This window comes from Elephas maximus, chromosome 1 (genome assembly GCF_024166365.1).
Source record: "Elephas maximus indicus isolate mEleMax1 chromosome 1, mEleMax1 primary haplotype, whole genome shotgun sequence".
Lineage (NCBI taxonomy): Eukaryota > Metazoa > Chordata > Mammalia > Proboscidea > Elephantidae > Elephas > Elephas maximus.
Genome location: NC_064819.1, coordinates 93391018 through 93405500, shown reverse-complemented (window position 1 = coordinate 93405500; position 14483 = coordinate 93391018). Strand labels below are relative to the sequence as shown.

At 52.7% G+C, this 14483-nt stretch overlaps 1 protein-coding gene and 1 long non-coding RNA gene across 2 annotated transcripts; one reads left to right on the top strand and one right to left on the bottom strand.

Annotated features, from left to right (window-relative positions):
• The first annotated feature begins 280 nt into the window (after positions 1-280).
• Positions 281-14430, top strand: SLC44A4 (solute carrier family 44 member 4). Its single transcript, XM_049889131.1, has 21 exons — positions 281-314; positions 2491-2539; positions 2950-3023; positions 3141-3219; positions 4159-4258; positions 4341-4466; positions 4673-4733; positions 6319-6400; positions 6491-6574; positions 6838-7070; positions 7173-7272; positions 7972-8066; positions 8547-8647; positions 11296-11549; positions 11639-11733; positions 11825-11928; positions 12039-12112; positions 12347-12417; positions 12534-12628; positions 12708-12792; positions 14195-14430. Exons 1-21 carry the CDS (start codon positions 284-286, stop codon positions 14314-14316), a joined length of 2115 nt encoding a protein of 704 aa, XP_049745088.1. The 5' UTR covers positions 281-283; the 3' UTR covers positions 14317-14430.
• On the bottom strand, positions 6930-14156 carry LOC126078546 (uncharacterized). Its single transcript, XR_007518076.1, has 3 exons — positions 14069-14156; positions 10093-10153; positions 6930-8173 (listed from the first exon to the last, which is right to left on the bottom strand). It is a non-coding gene; the product is annotated as an uncharacterized LOC126078546 (long non-coding RNA).
• Positions 14431-14483: the final 53 nt, after the last annotated feature.

Below are 14483 nucleotides of genomic sequence, written 5' to 3'. Positions count from 1 at the left end.
TAATCACCATAGTTGAGGTCCTTTGCAAAACTATGAAGGGTTTTCCTATCAGGACATGCCAGTTCCTTCTTGCTGTGAACTGTGGGGCCCCGGCAGCCAGCCCTTGTGCCTCTAGCGCAGGCTCAGCCTTCCCAACCCACTGGGCACACAGTTGAGAAGGAGGAACTAGAGTGTGTCTCGGGGACCACAGGTGGAGGTGGGGCTGTGACGTGGCTGGGGGGCGGGGCGGGCAGCAGGTAAGACAACAGGTCTCCCTGGCTCCAGTCACTCTGGAGACTGAGTCATGGGGCAGCGGAACAAGGAGGAGGCCAACGGTGAGGCTGGGGGTGGAAGCTGAGACCCTGCAGAGGGAAGGGAGAACCAGGCCTGGGCCACTCTGGGGAGTTGTGGCTGAGCTGCTCTCAGGGAGAGGAGCTGAGGAGAGCTCTGGGTCCCTGAGGGGAGGGCCTGGGAAACAACCACCGATGGAGGGGGTGTGAGGCTCTGGGGCTGGAAGCCCTTGCTAGTGCCTTTGGGGAGGGAAGCTGGAGCCCGGCTTTCCGTGACAAGTTGGGGTTGGGGTTCCTGGGAGGAGGATGAAGAATTTCAGGCCTTGACTCTGGGTCCCTGAAGAGAGGGTCCGGGAAACAAAGCCTGGCTAAAAGGAGGCAGAGTTGGGGCCCAGAGCCAGGGATGGAGCTCAGGGGCTGGGAGTGCAATGTGCTGTGGAGCCTTTGAGAGGGGAGCCTGGGGCTGGGTCCCTATGAAGAGTTTCAGCCTGGACTATAGGTCCCTAAGGGGAAAGGTGCTGGAGACCTGCCTGCTGAGCTTTCTGTGAGGGGTTGGGGACTGGACCAAGCAGGCTGGGGGCTTGCCTGCAGGGATCTCTGTAAGGAATGCTAAGTAGTGGTAGGGGCCCGGGTAGAGTGGGGGGCTCTGTTTGGAGTCTCTGAGGAGTTTGGGCTGTGGGTCTTTGCAGAAAGGGGGCTGGGCCCCTTCCTCCAGGGTCTCTGAAAGGAGCAAAGAGTAAAAACCTGTCTCAGAACCTGTTCTGTCCCTCCTGAGCAGGGATTCTGGGGTACTTGTGAAGGGTAAGAGCCCTGGTGGCACAGTGGTTAAGCATTCAGCTGCTAACCAAAAGGATGGCAATTTGAATCCACCAGTGGCTCCTTGGAAACTGTATGGGGCAGTTCTACTCTGTCCTGTAGGATCGCTATGAGTCGGAACCAACTCAACAGCAGTGGATTTTTTTTTTTTTTTTTTTTGGTTTGTTTATTTCGTGAAGGGTAAGACTTTTTTGGGGGTGGGAAGACCTGGGCCAGAATGGGGAAGCAGGGTCTGTCTTCAAAGTCTGAGGAATAAAGGCTGGGAGCCTGTTCCAGGCATCCTGAGAAATAGGCACTGGGGGTCTGAGGGGAGAAGAAACTGGGGACCTACCTCAGGGAACCCTGTGAGCAGTAAGGGCTAGGGCCTGCCTACAAGGTCTCGAGGGCTCAGTGCTCGGGAGTGTGGGCTCCTGATCTGGAGGGGAAGCAACCCTGAGGGAGGGACCTCCCTCGAGGTGGGGCTTGGATTCGTAGGGGGCTAGGGAAAGGGTTGGTGAAGAGTCCGTAGTAGACTTCCTGGTTCAGCTTTGAGTCAATCATTGACCTCATGTCCATCAGCCTTGGTAGGACATAGTCCAGAGCACCTGAGGAGAACGGATCCCACCCCTTCCCAGCCTCTGCCCAGCCCTCATTCCTCACTACCCTGGGGACCCTGGCTATCTGGCCCCACCTCCTCCCATGTGTACTCAGGGAGGACTGGGAACAGCACGCTTCCACCATCTCAGGGGCTGGGCTCGGGTGTCACCATGACTTCTAGTTGGAGCCCAGTGGTGGCCTGGGGACTGAGGTCCCTTAGGGACTGGGGTCTGCAAGGGGCCCCCCCCACCCACTGGGCCTGCAGGGGTTAAAGCCACTTGGCTCCAATTTCTTTCCTCATGGCCTGGGGCCAGAGGGTAGAAGGAGGACCTGGGGCAGATGTGGGGAGGAGCTGTGACCTCCCAGAGGGGCTCAGATTTATGTGGTGCCTGGGTTTTTTGGGTGGGGTATGGGGAAGGGAGAGGGTTGTGGATGGGGGTGTGAGAACCACTGAGATGGCTGACAGAGTCCCACATCCCAGCTAAAGGGAGACTTAGGAGAAACAGACCAGGGTGGGGGCAAGGGATAAAGGCCATTTGCCAGGCTGACGGCCTCGAGGTGTGAGCCGGAAGCGGCCCATGAAGGCTCCCCTTCCCCCACCTGCCAAGGCTGCCTGGGTGGAGTTCATGGCCGGCTGAGCTGCTGAACTGCTGACCAGGCTTTGGTCCTACTTTTCCTACTCTCCAATTCCCCTTCTTCCAGGGCCAGCCCTGCCCCCGCCTGTACCCCCCAAACTCCTGGGTTCAGAAAGAATTCAGGAGGGCCAGGAAGTAGGAAGATAGAGTCTTCTCAGTGCCTCATTCTCCACACTCCTCCCCATTTCCCTCAGGAAAACCGGTCAAATATGACCCCTCCTTCCGAGGCCCCATCAAGAACAGGTGAGTTCTGGGCACCCCGTGGGTGAGGAAGGGACCAGTCTGGTTTTTTGCATTGTATTTGCTGAAATAGTGGTAAGGAACTTGTAGGAAAGAAAAGGTAAGGAGAGTGGTGCTTTAGGGGAGATTGTTGTGTCTGGGACAGCGCTCTGGAGGGGCTCCTGGGGGGCTCCCAGGGGCTGGTGATATTCTGGCATGTGCACTCTGTGAAAATTCATCAAGCCGAGTACTTCTGTGTTGTGTACTTTTCCGTGTTATACTGTAGCAAAAATTGAACCACGCCCCAAAAAGCTTTCTTAAAAAAAAAAATCCTGATCCCCACTCTCCAGTTCAGCATCCCCCAACTCTCCAATCTTGACCCCCCAGACGCCCCACCCCTATTTCCCCAACTCAGGCTCCCATTTCTCTCCCAGGGGCTGCACAGATGTCATCTGCTGTACCCTCTTCCTGCTCTTCATTTTGGGTTACATCGTGGTGGGGATTGTGGGTGAGTTTCCAGCTGCCCAGAGTTGGGGCAGTAACCCAGGGAGGGGCCACACCCATAGCTGCTCCCCCACCCAAGTGCCCATCCTCTAGTGATTCATCTGTGGGTTTCTGTCTCCAGCCTGGGTGTATGGAGACCCCCGGCAAGTCCTCTACCCCAGGAACTCTACCGGGGCCTACTGTGGGCTGGGGGAGAACAAGTGAGTATGAAGAAGGTGGGACAGGAGGGAGGTAAGGGGGAAAATGGGCAGGAAACCCCCCACCCACCTCTTAGGCTTCAGACCCATCCATGCTAGAAATAGGAGGCAGTACACACTCATGGGGAGTCCCTTGGTGGTACAAATGATTAAGCAAGCACTCAACTACTAGCCAAAAGGTTGCCAGTTCAAACCCATCCAGAGTCCCCTTGGAAGACAGGCCTGGCAATCTGCTTCTGAAAGTCACAGCTTTGAAAACCTTATGGAGCAGTTTTACTCTACCCAGACGGGGTTGCCACAGGTGGAAGTCGACTTGCCAGCAACTGGTTTAGAGAGTCATGGTTAAGTGCATGGATTTGAGAGTTTGGAGACCAAATCCCAAATCCCAGATTGCTCAAATCCCAAAGAGGCTATGTTCTTGGTTATATGGCCTTGTGTAAGTTACTTAACCTCTCTGAGCTTTGATTTCCTTATCTGAAACACAAGGATGATTCTAGACGTGATGTTGTCAGTTCCCGGCATACAGGAAATGGTCAGTTCAATAGATTAATAAAACCTCTAACACTTATATAGTACTTGCTGTATTCTAGGCAGGCAGTGTACTTTACACACACTAACTCATTTAAACCAGATGAGGTAGGTGCTATTACACATGATGGACTGAGATAATGAGAGGTCAAGTGACTTGCCCCCAAGGTCATACAGCTGGTGAGTGGTGACTTGGCTCCAGAATTCATAGCTGTTGTGATGCTGAATTACTCTGGGAGATCTGGGTGTCTCCCCTACCTCCACAGCTGGACTGAGCTTCCTGAGGCCAGGAGGGGTGTAATGTGTCCAGGCCATGCTGGGCCCTCTGTACCACCAAGGCAAGGCCCCGGTAGTCAGTCCCTGCGGCCCCAGGCCTGACCAGGCCCTAATGCACCATGCCCTCCCCTCCCACAGGGACAAACCGTATCTACTGTACTTCAACATCTTCAGCTGCATCCTGACTACCAACCTCATCACAGCTGCCACAAATGGCCTGCGGTGCCCCACTCCCCAGGTCAGAGCCTGGGTCCTGCCTCTGCCCCAGATCTCTTCCGAGATCCTGGGTGTCAGCCCCTTAGCACCCTGTCTGCTCCCAGGTATGTGTGTCCTCCTGCCCAAAGTCCTCATGGACCGTGGTAGGAGACCAGTTCTTCCAGACAGTCGATGAGGTCTTCTACGCTTCAAATAGAAGCTTTTGTCTGCCAGGGGTGCCTAGGAATATGGTGAGTGCTGCCCTCAATGTCGAGAAGGGTTATCAGGGGCAGAGGCAGGAGGATGGAGGACCCCCAGGGTGGCTCTCCTGTGAAAGGCAGGGTAGGCCGAGCCCGAGGTGGGAGGACCTCACTCTTCCTTCTGCTGCCCCGACATCTTTGATCTTTTATCCTGCTCTGTGTCTGTGTGTCTGTCTGCCTCTCTCCCTCCCTCTCAGTCCGTGCTCCAAAGCCTGCAAGAAGAGCTCTGCCCCAGTTTCCTCCTCCCCTCCAGCCCAGGTGAGACACAGCATGAATTCCTTCCTTGGGCATCATCTAGTCCAATATTTTTATTGTTTTCAAATGAGGAAACCAGGGCCAGGGAGGGTGAAGTCACACAGTTTAGTGGCAAAAGTGGAATTTGCACCAGGACTCCATTTCTCTCTGCTGCACAACACTGCAGTCAGATCACCAGTGTTTACTAGGCACCTACTGTGTGCCAAGGAGTCCCTGGATGGCATGAAGGGTTTGCACTTGACTACTAACCTAAGGGTTGGTGAATCAAACCCACCCAGATGCATCTCAGAAGAAAGGCCTGGCACTCTGCTTTGGAAAGGCCACAGCCATGAAAACCCTATGAAGCTCAGTTCTACTCTGCGACAGATGGGGTCACCACAAGTCGGAATTGACTCAACGGCAGCTGGCTTGGTTTGGATACTATGTGCCAGGCACTGGGGAGTGTTGCAGGGAAGATGAAAACTGCTCCCTGCCTGGAGCTACATTCTAGGCAGAGAGATCAGAGATGTTCACAAAGAGAGGATCCTATGAAAACATACATGGGTGAATCAACACACACATACACTTGTATATGTGTGTATGGAAAAAAAATTAGAAAGATATTCATCGAAATGTTACAAGTGAGTGTGGCTGGTAGTAGGATCACATTTGATTTTTTTTTTTTCCCCTGTATACTCTTCTTTCCAACAGGAAATGTTATTTTTTAACAGAAAAAAAAGTTTTTAAATTAAAACATGAGAAAATATATTCAGTTCTTAGTCGTGTCTTAAATGAACGCTTCAGAGTCAGATAGATAGATCTGGATTTGAATTCCAGCACTTTCTAGCTATGTGATCTTGGGCCAGTTACTCGACTTCTCTGAGCCTCGTTTCCTCATCTTCAGAATGTAGATGACAAAACCAATCTGCTAGACAAAGATGTTGTGATAAATGACTCTGTAGGCACAGACCAGGTGCCCCAGGAAATGGAGGAGGGGTAAGAAGGCTTCCTGGAGGAGGGGGGATGGAGCTAGCTGGACAGGGAGTGATGGGTGGTATTTCTGGAGAAGAGAGCACTCAGAGAGGGGGATACAGCAGGAGCAAAGGCATAGAGGTGACAGGAGAGTGAGCTGAGCCTTGAAGCCTGGCCAGGGAGTGTGGACAGTCTCCAGGACAGAGCCTCTGGAGATGTCTGAGCAGCAGAGTAACCTAGAGTCCAGGAGTGACAGGGCTGTGCTTTGGTGTGGTCCCCCTGGCACTCAGGAGGAGGTTGGATTGAAGACTGGCTCCGGTTGTGGGGGCAGGGGCTCTAAGAGTCCAGGCCAGAGGGGATGAAGGTCTGAACAGAGGCAGCCAGCGGCTGGGGGCTGGGAGAGGTGGAGGTATGAAGGGGCATGTTGAGACAGTGAAGGAAAAGTGGATTGGGCTTGGCAGGACAGGGAGGCAGGACAGGTGCTCCTGTGTGGCTATGGCATCAAGAGCAGCCTCCCCCACCCCTCCCAGTCATGAAGCAGAGCCCATCATTCCTCGCTCCCCTGAGGACTCTGTGCACCGGGGTGGGGGCTGAGCCCTGGGCCCTCCCACTTGGCAATTCTGTTCTCTCTCTGCAGCTCTGGGGCGCTGTTTGCCATGGTCCAACAATACACCACCTGACCTCCCTGGGATCACTGGCAACATCTCCCAGGGGATCAGGTATGCATTCCGGTGCCACACATCTCTACCCCACACCCCTTCCTTCCCTTCCTCCCCGGGACTCCATCTGACACTGCCTCTTCCCAACAGCGGTCTTCTTGACACCCTCAATGCCAGAGACATCAGCATTAAGATCTTTGAAGATTTTGCCCAATCCTGGTATTGGATTCTTGTGTGAGTCACTGGAGTCCCCCATTCTCCTGTCTTTCTCTTCTCCCTGATCCTCTATCCCCTAGCTCAATGATTGAAACAGACAAAGATTTTGGACAGGAGAGGAGGAGCCAGAGCTCAGGATGGACCCCAAGCCCAACGGGATTTGGAAGGGAAATGTCTAATCTGGGGCACTAGGGGTATAAGGAAAGGCATTTGGGGACCTCTGAAAAGGGAAAGATTTGGGGAAGCAAAAGTGACCCTTGCCTACCTCACCCTGCCTTCAGTGCCCTCTTTGTGGCTCTGGTCCTGAGCCTGCTGTTTATCCTGCTTCTGCGCCTGGTGGCCGGGCCCCTGGTGCTGGTGCTGATCCTGGGGGTGCTGGGCGTGCTGGCATATGGCATCTACCACTGCTGGGAGGAGTACCGAATGCTACGGGACCAGGGTGCCTCCATCACCCAGAAAGACTTCACCAACCTCAGCGTCTACGGCAGTGTGCAGGAGACCTGGCTAGCTGCCTGTGAGTGTCCCACTCACACCCAGCCACCGGCTGCCACCCTGGGCCACCCTGGGCCTGGGCCTGGACCTTGACCCAGGCTCCACTGCCCCTGTTTTCCTGCAGTGATCGTGCTGGCCGCGCTTGAAGGCATACTGCTGCTGATGCTCCTCTTTCTGCGGCAACGGATTCGAATCGCCATCGCTCTCCTGAAGGAGGCCAGCAAGTCAGAGCCTGTCTGGAGGGAAATGGGCCTGGGAGGAGGGGTTCGGGCCTGGATAGGGGAGTTGGCAAGATGTCAAGGAGCCCTGGAGGAGAAGGGCAGAACTGCGCAGAAGTTAACATCGCTATGCCAGTTAGCCTCTCTGGGTCTCATTTTACCTATCTATAAAATGGGGGTAACAGTAGTTCCTGCCTTATAGGGCTGTCTTGATGATACAATGAGGCAGTGTCTGTCAAATGTCAAGACCAGTGCCTGGCACAGTGTAAGCCCTCTAAAAGGGTTAGTGGTAGTGGTAGTTGTCATCGTGGAGTGGTGGTTGATGGGCGGGATGGGGAGGAATCCAGTCAGGGAGGAAAAGCAGCAGCTTGCTCCCAACCAGGACCTGTCACATCTGTCAAGAGAACGTACAGAACTGTCTGGGGATGTTCTTCCTTTTCTCTCCTGGAAGCTGCCCCAGGTGGCTTCCCTATGACTCTGGTCTCCTCTAAGGGTCCCTTGAACCTGATTTATCCAATTCAGTTCATCCAGTGAGCACCTACTGTGTGCTCAGCCCTGCACAGGTGCCAGGAATACAGATATGAAACACAAAGTCGCTGCCATGGTTGCTTCAGCCTGAGGGGAGTGGGATGGCCTGGTGAGGGCAGAGTGGGGCCCTTGCTGGAGGCCAGGGCTGTGCTGTTGAGCATTCTTATCTCCCTGCAGGGCTGTAGGACACATGATGTCTACCATGTTCTACCCGCTGGTCACCTTTGTCCTCCTGCTCATCTGCATTACCTACTGGGCCATGACTGCCCTGTATCCTTTGTCCACACGCTGGGCCCTTCTGGGATCCTCGGGGGCGGGGGAAGATCCTTAGTGGCATTGGAAGAAGGCTCCCTTGCACTGGGCAGATGGAGCCCTGCACCTGCACAGAGTAGAAAGAGTGAGCACAGGCTGATTTCAGCCCCCTTTTTGCAGGGAACGTTTGGTCCCTGGGTGGCACAAACGGTTTGCACTCAACTGTTAACCTAAAAGTTGGTAGTTCAAACCCACCCAGTGGTTCCTTGGAAGAAAGGCCTGGCAATCTGCTTCCATAAAGATTACAGCAAAGAAAACCCTATGAAGCAGTTCTACTCTAACACACAAGGTCATCATGAGTCAGAATCAGCTTGATGGCAACAGGTTGGATTTGCAGAGACCAACCAGTACAAGCTCATGGCAGCCCTGGGAATGGGCCCCTGAGAAGGGGACCTGTGGAGACCCCCTGTGACCATGCTTTCCTTGACTCCCTTCTGGGTTTTTGGCCACGTCGGGGCAACCCCAGTATGTCTTGTGGGCACCCAATGCAAGCTCGCCTGCCTGTAAGGAAGTGCCAATGAATGAGTCGTGCGACCCCATGGTAAGAGGTGATAGGATGGGCATGGAGGAGGCACCTATAGGGCTGAGGGGACGTTAGAGACTGTCTTAGTTATCTAGTGCTACTATAATAGAAATACTGGCAGTGGGTGGCTTTAACAGAAATTTATTTTCTCACAGTTTAGGAGGCTATGAGTCTGGATTCAGGGTGCTGGCTCAAGGGGAAGGCTTTCTTTCTCTGTTGGCTCTGGGGTCTTTTTTCAGCTTCTGTTTCTCACTTCCTTGGTGATCTTCAAGTGGCATGGCAGCTATCTTCCTACATCTCTACATCTTGCATAATCTGCTCTTTTATATCTCAGATTGAGGTAAAACACACCCTACATTAATACTGCCTCATTAACATAACAAAGAAAACCCATTCCCAAATGGGATTATAACCCACAGGAATCCTGTCAAGTGAATTCTGACTCAGCTACCCCGGGAGTAGAACAGACTCCAGAGTCGAACTCCCCATAGGGTTTCCAAGGCTGTAATCTTTAATCTTTCTGGATTAGGAAAACCCTGGTTAAGTGCTACGGCTACAAACCAAAGGGTCAGCAGTTCAAATCCGCCAGGCGCTCCTTGGAAACTCTATGGGGCAGTTCTACTCTGTCCTATAGGGTCGCTATGAGTCAGAATTGACTCGATGGCGCTGGGTTTGGAATCTTTCTGGAAGTAGGCTGCCACATCTTTCTCTCGAAGAGCAGCTGGTGGGTTCAGAACTGCCCACCTTTGGGTTAGCACCCAAGCACTTAACCACTGTGCCACCAGGGCTCCTTCCCACAAGTATAGGAGTTAGGATTTACAACACGTATTTTTTGGGGACACAGTGTAGTTCATAACGGGGACCTACTGGTCCAAATCCCTCATTGTACACAGGAGATTGAGGCCCAGAGAGGATAGGGGGTCCACTCTAGGTCACTCAGCCGCCCCCACCCAGCAGAGCCAAAAAGGGAGTGCCACTGACTCTTAATCTCGTACTCCCAAGCTCACCCATTATGCAGAGAAGGGAAGTGAAGCTGGGAGGAGGCAAGGTGAGCCCAAGGGCAGGGCCAGGCCCTGGGGAAGCTGGAGACCAGAAGTTATTCCACGCCTCCCCAGGACATTCCTAACCTTGAGGACCACCTCATTTCTCTGCCTTCTGAGTCTCGGGCCACTCATCTGTAAAATGGAGATCGTTATAATATCTGTCCCACTGGGCAGCTGAGAAAATGAAGTGACACATTAGACACATAAAGTGTTTTGTACAATGCCTGGCACCAGATAAGAGTTTGATAACTCGTGGTTAGGTTGGTTTGTTTGTTTTTAAATCTTTCTTCCTGGGAACACAGTCCCCACTGGCCTAGACAATAGACATACGGGCACTCCGTGGGGTGAAGCTGCTTCCAGAAACGCTGCCCTGTGAGTGCCCAGGGCATCGTCCGGAACGCTGGCCTGATAGGAACTTACTGTCTTCCGAGCCTCTTCTGAGCCGGCACCATGGGCTGGGCCAGCAGGCCTCATTCCCACTCTGCATAAAAGGAAAGGGAGGCTCAGTTACATTGATGGAGGACCTACTATGTGCCAGTCACAGGGTACGCAAAGTCCAACACGACCTGGTTCTTGCTTTCAACTTACTCATGATCCAGCAGTGGATACAAATCCACGCTTACATGCAAAGTAGAAAGTGGTTTGTTTATTTTCTTATTAAAAGTTTTAAACATATACTGAGATTTTTGTCCCATTTGCTGGAAAAGGTTGTTTTCTGTGTGCTTTGACTTTTTGTTATGGAAATTTTCCAATACACACAAAAGTAGAGAGAATAGTACGGTGAATCCCTGTACCTATCACCCAGATTCCACGACTCTCAACTGCTGCCATTCTTGCTTCCTCTATCTCCCTACTCCCCACCTGCAAATTTTTTTTTCTGAAGTTTTCTAAGGCAAATTCTGGACATCATGCCATTTCTGCTATAAATACATCAGGATGGATCTCAACAGATAAGGACATTTTAAAAACAACCACTAAAGCATTAAGTGCTTGGCTACTAACCGAAAGGTTGGTGGTTTCAATCCACCCAGAGGCATCTCAGAAGAAAGACCTGGCAATTTATTTCTGAAAGATCACAGCCTTTGAAAACCCCAGGGAGCAGTTCTACTCTGAAACACATGGGGTCACCATGAGTTGGAATCGTCTAGATAGCAACTGGTTCATACCATGATCACACAGCGAAATTAACAATCATTTCTTAATGTCATCTAACACCCAGTCAGGTCAAATTTGCTGGAAAGTGTTTCGGTTGAAGTTGCAGAGACTACACTGTGAGTCCAGAGGCAGGACAACCAGCCCAGACCAGAGGTCTCTGAAGGCTTCTGGGAAGGGACAGCTGAGTGAGGGCAAGGCAGAGGGGAGCATTGGTGCCAGGCTGCTTAGCCTCGCTGCCTTCATATGCACCATTACACCTTTGCCCAGATGCCCTGGAAGCTCTTGTGCCAATCAGGAGACTGAAAGAAGTTAACTACACTCAGACGATAGGCAGTTTGAACCCTGGGATGGACACTTTTGGCCCACCTAGCTCAGAGAGGCTACTTCCCTCCCTCTACTCTGGGAGGGACAGGAGCTGGCTGGGAGTGGGCAGCACCAAGATTTATGAAGGCTACTCTGTCTTCCCAGGCCCAGCAGGTGAACTCCTCATGTCCAGGGCTGACGTGCGTCTTCCAGGGCTACTCGTCCACAGGCCTGGTACAGCGTACCCTCTTCAACCTGCAAATCTACGGAGTCCTGGGGCTCTTCTGGACTCTCAACTGGGTACTGGCCCTGGGCCAGTGCGTCCTGGCTGGGGCCTTCGCCTCCTTCTACTGGGCCTTCAACAAACCCCGGGACATCCCCACCTTCCCCCTGAGCGCTGCCTTCATCCGTACACTCCAGTAAGGCTGGGGTAGGGGGCCTGGGAATTGTAAAAGTGGGGGTCTCAGGGCATCCCAAGGCTGCCTGTGACCACCCAACCCCTCTGCAGTTACCACACTGGGTCTTTGGCTTTCGGAGCCCTCATCCTGACCCTCGTGCAGTTGGCCAGGGTCGTTCTGGAATACATTGACCACAAACTGAGGGGTGAGTTGGGGAAGGCTAGGCTGAGCAGTTGGATCCTCAGGAAGGGTCTGTTAGAGACTTGTGTCCAAACACGGGCCTCACTTGCCCCCAGGAGTCCAGAACCCTATCGCCCGCTGTATCATGTGTTGCTTCAAGTGCTGCCTCTGGTGTCTGGAGAAGTTTATCAAGTTCCTGAACCGCAATGCATACATCATGGTGAGCCACAGTGCGAGAGCAACCCCTTGTTCAGTGCCCTTGGGCCTAGGCCCGGACCCCAGCCCAGACAGGCTTACCTCAGGTAACCCTGACCTTCCCGCCATCCCCAGATCGCCATCTATGGGAAGAATTTCTGTGTCTCGGCCAAAAATGCCTTCATGCTGCTCATGCGGAACGTCCTCAGGTCAGGCTGCCCCCCACCCTCATGTGGTCCCCTCCTCAGCTCTCCCACCCAAGCCGGACTCATGGGTGTTCAACTGTGTTCCTTAGAAGGGCCCTGGGCTTAGTTTAATACCTCATTGTTTGCATCTTGAAATCTGAATAATTTTCATTTTTCACTGGGCCCCACAAATTATGGTGTGGGTTCTGCTCCTCCTGCCAGGCTTCTCACCCCTAACCTCCCCCAATCCCGGTGCAGGGTGGTCGTCCTGGATAAAGTCACGGACCTGCTGCTGTTCTTTGGGAAGCTGCTGGTGGTTGGAGGCGTCGGTGAGGGCCAGAGCCAGGGGTTCTGGGAACAGAGGACAGGGGTGCTGGGCAGGGTGCTGGACAGCTGAAGTGGGGATTCTGGAGGAGCAGCACTGACCTCCAGGCCTCTCCCACAGGGGTCCTGTCTTTCTTCTTTTTCTCTGGTCGCATCCACGGACTGGGTAAGGACTTCGAGAACCCCCATCTCAACTATTACTGGCTGCCCATCATGGTGAGTGACTCCCCTCTCTGCCTCACCCCTCACCTCCCCCAAGAAACCCAGCAGCCCCAATAGACTTTGTGTCTTCCAGACCTCCATCGTGGGGGCCTACGTCATCGCCAGTGGCTTCTTCAGTGTTTTTAGCATGTGTGTGGACACACTGTTCCTCTGTTTCTGTGAGTGAAACCCCAACCACCTCCTCCCATCCTCAAGGTGTGGGACTACTCAGGCTTTTACGGGGACTTGGTGCTTCTACAAATTGCAACCTCATCAGTTAAAAGAGCCAGAAGGAGCCTCTTCTGACATCCTCAGTCCATGGGATTGGGGAAGAAAGGAGGGAGTGAGCCCCAGGCTGGTGAACTCTCCCAGGAAATAGCATTCCAGAGATGCTCCTGCTGTGTTCTCCTAGGAAAACTAGGCTGGAAGTTAACAAGAGAGATCTAACTGGTGGATCTAGTGAGAGGGTTATGTCTTACCCAATTGTGTGCCTTTAGGTCCCTGGGTGGCAGTTTGTATTAGACTACTAACAGAAAGATTGGTGGTTTGAACCCATCCACCAGTGCCACGGAAGAAAGATCTGGCTATCTGCTTCCATAAAGATTATTGTTGTCATTGTTAGTTGCCATTGAGTAGATTCCACTTTATGACAACCCCATGTGTGCAGAGTCGAACCATAAGGTTTTCAAGGCTGTGCCTTTCAGTAGCAGATTGCCAGGCTTGTCTCCCTAGGTGCCCTGGGTGGGTCCAAACTGCCAACCACATGGCTAGTAGTTGAGCGCTTAACCATCTGTGCCAAACAGGGACTGCCCACAAAAAGTACAGCCAAGAAAACCCTATGGAGCTCAGTTCTACTCCGTAACACATGGAGTCACCATGAGTCGGAATCCATTCACCGGCAGTGGGCTTGGTTTTTTGGTGTGTTCATTTATTGAGGGCTTGGTATGTATGGGTTGGGTGTGGTATGTACCAGGCTCTGAGCAACTGACGTTCATTTCCCCCATTAATCTTTATCATCACTCTAGGAAGTACCAAAAAAAAAAAAACCACATTGCGGTGAGTAGATTCCATCTCACAGCGACTCTGAAGGACAGAGGAGAACTGCCTATAGGGTTTCCAAGAAGCTGCTAGTGTATTCGAACTGCCGAATTTTTGGTTAGCAGCAGCCAAATGCTTGACCACTGCACCACTAAAAAAAAAACCACTAACCCACTAGGAAGTACCAAAAAACCAAACCCGTTGTCATGGGGTAGATTCCGACTCATAGCGACCCTGTAGGACGAGTGGAACTGCCCTCTAGGGTTTCTAAGGAGTGCCTGGTGAATTCGAACTGTCGACCGTTTTGGTTAGCAGTCAAATGCTTAAACCACTCTGCAACCAGGGCTCCACTAGGAAGTACAGTATAGTATTATTGATCTGACTTTACAGATAAGGAACCAAGATTACAAAACGTACCTTAGCAAAAACCCACTCAGTGGTGGTGAAGCCTGAACTCGCTACTCAGTCTCCTATTCCCTGATTTCCATGGGGTGGGGATGGCCACTAGAGGGTCCGCTCTAATCGGTCTACGTTGCGGTTCAGTGGAAGACCTGGAGCGGAACGACGGCTCTCTGGCCCGACCCTACTACATGTCCAAGGGCCTTCTGCAGATTTTGGGCAAGAAGAACGAGGCGCCCCCAGGGGACAAGAAGAGGAAGAAGTGAGAGACCTGGCCCTGCCCTGACCCAGGGCTGCACTCCGCCTGAACAGCTGCCCAGCCCCACTCCGACTTCAAGATTGCGATTTTGTAGCAAAAAGGTTTTATTAAAAATTAATATTTTGTTTTCTCGATCAGTCAGACTTTTATTCCCGCTACGACGCACTGCCTTTT

What these genes read in the sequence shown, in the direction of transcription:
- SLC44A4 (XM_049889131.1), top strand. Translation starts at nt 284, where the DNA reads ATGGGGCAGCGGAACAAGGAGGAGGCCAACG. An exon ending in TGCGGTGCCCCACTCCCCAG is followed by an intron (nt 4,259 to 4,340) that starts GTCAGAGCCTGG and finishes GTCTGCTCCCAG; the next exon opens with GTATGTGTGTCCTCCTGCCC. An exon ending in CTCATGCGGAACGTCCTCAG is followed by an intron (nt 12,113 to 12,346) that starts GTCAGGCTGCCC and finishes ATCCCGGTGCAG; the next exon opens with GGTGGTCGTCCTGGATAAAG.